General features: G+C 49.9%; 1 protein-coding gene across 1 annotated transcript; it reads left to right on the forward strand.

The window, feature by feature from the left end:
- The first annotated feature begins 7,818 nt into the window (after positions 1-7,818).
- Positions 7,819-9,469, forward strand: LOC119392795 (endothelin-converting enzyme 1). Its single transcript, XM_037659747.2, has 2 exons — positions 7,819-8,551; positions 9,007-9,469. Exons 1-2 carry the CDS (start codon positions 7,829-7,831, stop codon positions 9,466-9,468), a joined length of 1,185 nt encoding a protein of 394 aa, XP_037515675.1. The 5' UTR covers positions 7,819-7,828; the 3' UTR covers position 9,469.
- The last annotated feature ends 442 nt before the right edge of the window (positions 9,470-9,911 follow it).

The raw sequence follows: 9,911 nt of genomic DNA on the forward strand, positions 1-9,911 counted from the left end.
CGTTATCCCCGCAAGCTTAATATCATCTGCCCACCTTACCTTCTGCCTCCCCCTCGCGTGCTTGTCTTCTCCTCTTGCTCTGTTACTCTTAATGACCAGCGGTTATCCTGCCTTCGCGCTACGTGCTCTGCCCAATGCCATTTCTTTTTAATTTCGACTAAGATGTCCTTAACACCCGTTTGTTCCCTGACCCACTCTGTTCTCTTCTGGTCCCTTAAAGGCCAACTCCGGCGATTTTTCGAGGTCGATGGATCTCAATGAAATTCGCTGGGTATGTTCGTTTGCACGTTTCCGTCATTTATGCCAAATTACAGGCTTGAGACATGCGCAGATTGTTTGCAAATGAATTTTAAAGATTGTCTGCAAACGCCCTCCTGGCTTCCCACAATTATTGGCAACATTGCGTCTGTGACGTAAGTATTGGGAAGGCGGCGGAAGTGACGCAGCCGAGGGCACCGCTAACTTCGGCCGCTACAGCGAGCATCTGCTGTGCTGGCCGAGACACTGTCATTATCAGACGCGGCACTGTCAGTCGCAGACATTACAGCTGATGCGCGGCGTGCTCACCTCTCCACTGTGCGCCTGCTCGTCCCGGCTGTCACAGTTTTCATACTCCGCGCCAGCGTGACCGGCATGCCCTGCACAACTTCCGGTTCGTTCGTAACAACGTCTACGTCATACGTAGACAGTACACTCGGTTGGGTTTCGGTTTCGGTGTTGCGCTTTTTTGCTTATTTAAAATTATTCTCCAATTTGCCGAGTATTTCTGCTATCGGGCCCGTAACAGGAGCGTCTCAGGAACATAAAAGCACCATTACTTTGACATGGCCAAAAAATCGCCGGAGTTGGCCTTTAAGGTTAAACTATCATTTTCCTTTCCATGGCTCTCTGCGTCGTCCTCTGGGTCCAGGTAGTAGACAGCATCAAGTACGGCGGCCTGGGCTCCATGATCGCAGAGGCCACTTTCCAGTTCTTTCAAGAGCACCTGCCAGAGCACAGCCGCTTCCGCACTCTACTCGCGCAGCGCACCCGCTGCTATGAGACCGGTAGGTTGCGTGGTCTCAAGACGGACCCCACCAAGCGCGCCGCATTCGAACGTGCCGTCGCCCTATCCGTCCTGTGGCAGGCGTTCCGGTCTCCGCTGCGGCGCCACGACCCGCGCTGGCGGCTGCGAGGCCTCGGCTCCTTCTCCGAGGAGCAGCTCTTCTTCGTGGCCACCTGCTTCCCGCTCTGCGCCGGATATCAAAGCGCAGTGGCCGAGGTTCAGTGCAACGAGCCGCTCAGGCACAGCCGACACTTCCCGGGCGCCTTCCAGTGTGCCGGAGGGGCGCCCATGAACCCAAGGCTCAAGTGCAGCGCTTTCTACTGACGCCCACTCACACCACACTCAGTGGACATTGTTTCGTATTTTTATGTATATTCTGGGACAACGCGTTTCAGCCACGAACTCGGGCTGCGCAGTATGTGTTATTTTTCTTATCTATATGATTTGCTTGTATTGCAGACCGTTCTTGAGCCTTTGTTTTCTGTTGACGCTTTATTCGTGCTTTTGATGTTACGCCGACTCTCTTAGGTAGCATATACCGTTCAACAGAAGTCTGTGTCATTCGTCGACGGCAACAAGTTGCGCCAGAAAAGACGTTTTGGATTACTAGTTACTGGACGCTCGCAAGAAAATGAACGTAGTTATTTGTATGCTCTTATGTTTTCTGCCTACTTAATATTATTTCTTACTGCTCTGAAACTTCGTACTTTGTTGTCTCTGAAATCTATTGTTCTGTTTTCTGACCGATCGGGAAAAAACTTGGAGGACGCTTGAGCTTCGCCTTCAAGAGTTGAACGCGATAGCGTAATCGGGCCCCTGGCTTCGGTTCTCCGTGCATGCCTCAACCATGCCGTAAGGAAACGAACGACTGTGCGCGTAACATCGGCCGTTTCAAACTATCCTAGAATGCGTACTGCAAGTACAGTTGTTAGGCGCCCACTACTACATAATTCTTCCTTTTGCGAATCAGCGAAGGGCCCACTACGCCTCCATAAGGCAACGTGCGAACCTACGCAGCTGCTCACTTTGTTGATGCTTTTGCACCTGATGATCATTAAATATGTCTGAGCGCTTTGTAATGGGTGGGTCCTTAAAACACCCACTCGTTGCACAATTCACATGTTTGGACGCCTGGGGTGATTCTACGCTTCTGCCACGCAATATTACATGCGTTGAGGAGACTCCTTCCACTACATGACATTCATGTAGTGTTTTTCCCCAAGCAGTTTCAAGCAATAGCGTAGCTCTGTTGTAGAAAAGCCGCTCGCCACGCAGACGGCCTGGGTTTGATCCTCACTCAAACCGAAGTTCTTTATTATTTACTTTATTTGCATACTTCTCGATTTTTTGGTCACGGACAAGATGATTTTTCGCTCACAACCAACGACTTCGACGCCGACGCCGCAATTTCTGCGAAACGATCTCTTTAACGCTATCGCGTTAAAATGTTCTATATTTCGAAGTTCGTGAATTTGATTGCGTCTTGGATGATAACAGTGGGTGGTACGTTCATTCACTGTCATCTTCACTCCTTCAACATTTAAAGGTAAGAGCGCTGTCAGTACGAGTACTATACTGCATGCGCACAAGCAGAACTCGAAAGGAAAGAAACAAGCTTATAAATGAGCTGAAACTAGCAATTTCTTAAAATGTTAAGAGAAGTAGTGCCGGTCGAAAATAAAGGTCAGCTTCGCCGCAAGGGCGCGAAGCAATAAATTCAATAGCAACAAATTGAAGTGTTATAGGAAGTAAGGCTTGCAGCTAACTCTTTTAGCGTCCGGCATGGTTTAACTGAACAAAACGCTGGCGTAAGGAAAGTCGCCCGCTGCAGCGAGCGAAGCGACCTTCGTGCTGAATATTTCTTCATACTTAGAAAACCAGGGCGACAACGACGGAGACACAAGAAAAGGACACAGGACGAGCGCTCGTCCTGTGTCCTTCGTTTCTTGCGCGTTCGTCGTTTTCGTGCTGGTTTTCCAAGTATGCATAGTCCAACACGCCCACCTTTCTACATTACAGCGCAAAATGATCAGTGAGAACACAGCACGTACAAAGGTATGAGCCGCCTGCTAATCCCTTTAAAGATAGGGCGCGCGCAACCTATGTTGACAGGGATTCTTATCTGCGAAAGTGCGCAGTTACTGCCGGAGCCGCAAAGCTCCTTCCCCTCCTCCTTTACCCCCATGGACCTTTCGCGCGACGGAAGACGGCCGGCGCGTTTCCTCTCTGCTTCAGCCGCTATCGTCGGCTTCCCTCGCACGCTTTCACTCGCACATAGAACATACAACGCGTTTGGAGTTTATACGATACCTTACAGCAACGCCAACGTCGACGGCGAAAATATGCCTAAAGTGTCCACATAGTTGCTATGGCAATGAAGTTGCGGCCGAAATTCTGGAAATTATTGCTGCACCAGACATGGTGCGACGAATCGTTGCAGCGCGGGAAACCGCGACGCCTGTCCAGCTGTCGGGGCGCATGGGTCTGTGGGGAAAATTTTCAGTGGGTCTAAGACGGAAGGAAAGTCGTGACGTCTTAGACCCAGGAGTGGAGATTAGTAAGATGGAACATGGGGTCAGTTGGTACAGCTTCATCGCAGCTACAACGCGTCTGACGCGGACGAAAGGAAAAATAAGGGGACACAACACGGCGCTGACTACTAGCTGAAGTTTAATAGAAGAAAGCCACACACATATAATGAGCATCAACGTGACCAACACCCAGGACAGACAATTTACGGTTGAGATAGTGCAAATGGGAACAGTGCTGGAGAGATACCATACAGGTGCTCCAAGCCAGAAACCGCGACAAAGGAGGTGTAGAGAGGTTCGTTCTCATATCAAGATAGTACTAATTATTACATTTGTTACGATGAGAATATTTAGGTATTGCGTGTCGTTTTACTGCGTAGCTGTGCAGGAAGCTGAGTGGGCAACTGGAATATCTGTGAAGGTATTTTTGACGTGGCTTCGTTTAAACCGATTCGGGGGGACATATTTCAGAGGTTCTTAAAGGGGTGGTGCCACCAAATTCGTGGCTTGCGCGTTCTTTGCTGTAAGCGTTTCCTGTAGCTCCGGGAAGCATGATGCCCTTTTGATTTGGACAACTTTCGGTTTCGGTTTCTGGGCGCCGAGGTTGGGCAGTGACGTAGAAGTGAAGGAGGCGTGGTCACGTGACCACACAAGGCTGTGACGCACATAGCCAGGAAGCGATCGAAACTCCTTATTATTATTATTATTATTATTATTATTATTATTATTATTATTATTATTATTATTATTATTATTATTATTATTATTATTATTATTATTATTATTATTATTATTATTATTATTATGGTTTAATGGCGCAAAGGCTACAATGGCCATAGAGCGCCAAGGCACGATCGAAACTCGGCGAGTGATGTAGCAACCGATGCTTTGCCGGTACTACGGTATAGTGAACTAGAATATATTCTAGTTCACTACAGCCGGTACGTACGTTGCGGAAGTGGCGGAGGTCCGGAGGTCACTCACGTTGCTACAGCAGATTTGGTGTGACGTCACTACAACTTTCGTTGCCCATCCTACAGATCTACGTCAGTGTTGGCGCGCTAGCGATGGGTTTCGATCGGGAGAATGAGCATTTAGGTACACTTTGGAAGGGAATTAAAATATATTCTAAACGTTTGCTGTGTCCGACACTTCGTGTGGAATGTCCTTGCATACAGAGGAAACCCACAACAGGCTTGTTACAGCCTCGAAATTTCATGGCACTACTCCTTTAAAGGTTCATTGAGAACCTAGGGAGACTTTGCCAGACACTATGGGATACGGCGACATCCAGTGACACCGACGGTGAGGTCCCGCAAGGCTTTGTGAAACCTGACAATACCTTGTTTATGTTCTCAGAAATGCTTTACATTAAATAAATATAAACCAAGAAATATTCTACTCAAGGTGTATAATGAGGTTGGCTAACACCAATTCGCCGTCCCGGCATTCATTATTGATTACAATGAATTCGCCTGGTAAATCTATCTTCTTGATCGTTGTTCTTAATTAATTTCAATTCAGTCTGCTTGAGTCATTTTTTAACATCGGTCGCATAAAACTTATCTGTCTTTGATTGTTCTTTTTTTTTTTAGTTTGCAAGCAAACCTAAATTTTCATATTCAGTAGACTTAACTTTTTTTTTTTTAAGTTTTGACCAATCTGCCATAGTGGGTATGAGCACATCAGTTCGTATGACAAGAAGGAGAAACAGAAGAAGAATTCGCTGCTCACCGTCCCAGCAAGTTGTCCTTCACTGGACCTGGTACACGGTTATTTTCACATGGAGCCAACCACTGCAATGCAAGAACAGGGCTCTGAGAGGCTTCGTGCCCCGGTGGTGAGTGCATTGCAATCAAATTCTTTCAGTATGTCGAAAATAGAGTTACCGAAATCATTAGATGTTGCCTGCTGGCGGATCGCCAACTCCTCCGTTTCAAGTCCTGTTGTATGCCGTCACTTCCAAAACACGACTCGGTGCATGTATTGCGTAGAAACGCTTGTGCGTGGACAACTTTAAGCGTGCCGCGAGTCCACATGTAGTACGTCCTCATATAGTACCGCTTTGGAGATACCGCTTAAAGGGGCACTGCAATACTTTTACAAGCAACCATCGAATGGCTCCATTAAATGAGTTTATTGCCTCACAAATCGCCCGCCGCAAGTTTTTGGAATCCGCCCAGTACGTGCGGAGCTACGGAGATTTGTCGCCCGCTATAATTGCTTTATTTCTGCCCTCGCCCAGACTAGCGCGCTGGAAGCTAAGCAGGGAGAGATGGCACGGGGGAAAGAAGTTACGTCACGCGTGCCTCATGAGCTTGAGCCCTTTTTATTAGTTTTTTTCCTTCGAACGCGCGGCTTACATTCAGTGTGATCGAGAGCGCGCTGGGCACGTGGCGGCCTCCCGCGGCGGCCGCCGTAACTATGCAGCGCACGATGCTCAAATCAGCCAATGGTCGTGAATTTGAGTATATGGCGTGGTTATTTGGGTATATGGCATCATTTGTAGAAAGAAGAGGCAACGATTTCTAGCTGACTTAGAATTAATTGTAAATTCCAGGCCGCGTGCTGCGCTACAACGTTTAGCTCGCGTGTTCTCAGAAGCCTCGACTACTGATCGGCAGCGTATTCTGACCATGCTGAAGAAGTGTTGCAGGGCCCCTCAAGTTACCACAAGTACGTCAGTGATCTTCCCGCCGTCCCTGCTTTAGTAGCACCTAGGTCGTTGAAATGACTCCTTAAGCCGTTTTAAGAGTACACGCGAATTCTGCGTACGCGCACATGAAGTTCAAGGACTTGCAGACTCACGACCCATGTTGAGAGTGCTGTAGATTTTCTTTTAGTATATTAAGTGACACTCTGTATTGCTGTAGCCTTGGTACGCATTCAAACATTCATGACACGTGATTCAAAATATGGATAGAACTACGCACCAATCAGATTTTAATGAAAGCGAAAGTTTCTCTTGAAGTCTGTCTGGCCACGAAATGCATAAATACACCAACGCACGAACAGCCTGCCGTCAGCACCAAAGCCCGTATTCATAAAACGTTGGTCAGAACAAAGGCCCGTATTCACAAAAAATGTCTTATGCTAAAAATTTTCGTAAGATGATATTTCATCCAATCATGATGTGGGACGTATCATAAGCGAAGCCGGCTGAACAATGGGGCAACACACTTACGAAAGAGAAGTTTTGTGAATTAGGCCGCAGTTTAACGGATCTTTGCCTAATCATAACATTCGTTCCTTAAACGACCTTCACTGTCTTTTTTTTTTTGCTTTTTTGTAGAAGACCGGCTGGCTGTGCCAGCCTCAAAACCGCATCAAGTTAAACCCTCCCTCGCTACCTGAGCGTCTGAAACGGGACAGCAGGGCTGCTGCTGTGGCCGCTCTTCTGGCACTCGCCGTCACAGTCTGCGTCGTGTCCGCCGTCGCTGTCCCAATCACACGGCGCATACGACGCGCCGCCCAGCTCGTCGGCCTGTGCGAGACCACGGCGTGCACCTCGTACGCTCGCATGGTGGCGCAAAGCACGTCGGGATCGGTCAACCCGTGCCACAACTTCTACCGCTTCGTCTGTGAAGGCTACGCCAACTCGTCGCGCTCGGTGTTCCGGGACCACATGGACACCTTCACGAACCTCGTCGCACGCTCGCTGCGCACAGCCGTGGCACCGGAGTCGGCGCAGAGCGCCTTCGAAAAGGCCGCCGTCTTCTACCAGTCGTGCGTCGCTGTGGTCGCCGAAGGCGCAAGCCAATTCGACCAGTTTCGAGCGATCATGACTGACGCCGGAATCCTCTGGCCACAAGTTTCCAAAAGACCGAACATCATGGCGTCGATGCTCAAGATGGCCATCGCCTTGAACGTTTACACCCTAGCCTTCTTCGCTGCCGAACACGACGGGGAAAAGTGCCTCATTCATATATGGAAGGGAGACGTCCTAGAACATCTGAAGCGACGTCGCCAAGGGCTTGAATCCAACGGCAAGTACGAGCTTTACTACGACTCTTTTATCCAAGTATTTGAAGGATACGATAAAAATGCAACAATGGGCGGCTCTTTGCTGGCCGCGGCGACCTTTGGCAGTGCACCCACGCGCTTCGAGTACTTTCTCCAGATTGAAAACGTCGCCTTTCACTACCTTACTGGACGAAAAGCGGCCGTGAAAGCGGTATTCGACGATGTCGGTAAATTGAAGCGCGCATCTCCATCTATATCGCCGAAGCGCTGGACCGACTTGTTCGGCCAAATGATGTTCGCGCCGCTCAATAAATCTGAAAACCTATCGTTTCCGTCCCTGCCGTGTTCTCAAGAGATAACAGTGTGGGACGTGCAGTACCTGCGCGCCCTGGACGACCTTTTACTTGCTGTCGGCGAGCAGCGGCTCCACTTCTACTATGGCTGGACCGTCGTCCAGGCTTTGGCTCGCTTCATGTCTTACGGCCTGGCCGTCCTCAGCTACGGAAGCGCGAAGTCTGCGCGAGACCAGTCATCGTCTCACTGCCTGCGACTCACGGAGACAACCATGGGTCTGGTGGTGTACCAGCGGTACGCAGCCAAGAACTTCAGACAGGACATGCGGGTTGAGTTGCATGAAATTGTGAATGTGGTCTACTCGGCGCTTCTCAACAACCTCCAGATGATTCCGGAGCTGGAAGTGCGTGACACCTCGATGGACCTGCGGCAGCTAGAGCGTACGCTTTTTCCGAGGCTCGAGTTTCTCGACAACAGGGACCGACTGGATAGGCTACTCGCCGAGGTACCGTCCATGGCTCGCGGCTCTTTCGCACGCAATTGGCTGGAGCTACAGCGGGCACTGCACCGCATGAGCTCCGACGTGCGCAAAGTCACCAGCTCCTGGTACCTCTCGAGCATCGCGGGAGCCAACGGCTACTCGATCCACAAGACTGGCAACAAGGGAGAGCTGGGACTCGCACCTTACTTGACCCTACTGCCACTGTACGATTCGAATGTGAGTATCCAGCATTTTGTGGCACCTCGCGTGCGACGGACCTCTAGTGGCGTTAAGACTCATTCACAGCTCCGACTAGCAGCGGTCGCGCGACCACGTTATAGTCCCAAAGCGACTGGTTGCAAACGGTCGCAGAGAGCCGCTTTGGTCGCAATGCGACTGGTTTGGCTCAGTCGTTCGCTGCTCGATTTTTGAGTCGCGCGACTGCAGTCGCAAACCTCTAAACCAATCAGATGCGCAGGAACGGGACGTCAGCTTATTTTACGGGGCAATGGCATTGCGTGGCAGTGGCAATGCGAGGATACATGAATTTTTTGTAGCGATGGGTATATGTCGCCCGCAGATGTGAGCATCAGTCGCCTTGAGTCGCTTTTCGGTCATCATTCGCAAATGGTCGCGCGACAGGTGCTTGTCGCAGGTGTGAATGGGCCTTTATGATAAACCTTGCTTCGCAGGTGGTGGACAGCGTCAAGTACGGTGGTCTTGGCTCGCTGATCGCGGAGGCCACCTTTCAGTTCTTCGTGGAGCATTTGCCCGAGCAGAGCGGCTTCCACTCGCTCCTGGAGCAGCGCACTCGCTGCTACGAAAGCGCGGGGACACTTCGCGGCCTTCAGGGAGATCCTGTCAAGCGTGCTGCTTTCAATCGCGCCGTCGCCCAGTCCTTTCTGTGGCACGCGTTTCGGTCTCCACTGCGACGGCGTGACTATAACTGGCGCATGCACGGCCTCGAGTCCTTTACCGAGCAGCAGCTGTTTTTTATGGCCTCCTGCTTTCCGCTGTGCACCGGATACCAGAGCGGAGTGGCCGAACTCACGTGCAACGAACCTCTGAGGCATAGCCGAAACTTTCCGGGTGCCTTCCGTTGTCCGGGAGGTGCGCCCATGAATCCCAGGCTCAAGTGCAGCGTATTTTACTAGCGCGCCTTCGTTTCGTCTTTACTAAACCGTGCCTGTCTCCTTTAATGCATTTATTAATATTTGTTAGCTGGTTACTGCACCTAACTTAGATGGACGTTAGTTCTTATGCAGCTGTTCGGTTACGGGGTAAATGTCTAAGATATGAGAGTGCTTCTGTTGCGGATAGCTGACATCGGCTGTTATTTTCTTTCTTGCAATCACTCTGCCGCTGTCAGAGATAAGGAGCTTTTTACGAAAGTTTACTAATGTTTTGCAGAAGTTCACAATCGGCTACAGCCAGTCCTGTGCTACCAAGCCTATAGGCTGTTGTTTTTGTGTGTCCTCCGATTATGAATTTATCGACGCTGACCGCTTAATTTATACTATAGGAGCACTAGTTGCAGGCGTAGAAAAAGTTATCGGCCCATCATTTGATCGCCACGCCAGAACAAGGGTGCAGTGCA

This window comes from Rhipicephalus sanguineus, chromosome 5, assembly GCF_013339695.2.
Source record: "Rhipicephalus sanguineus isolate Rsan-2018 chromosome 5, BIME_Rsan_1.4, whole genome shotgun sequence".
Lineage (NCBI taxonomy): Eukaryota > Metazoa > Arthropoda > Arachnida > Ixodida > Ixodidae > Rhipicephalus > Rhipicephalus sanguineus.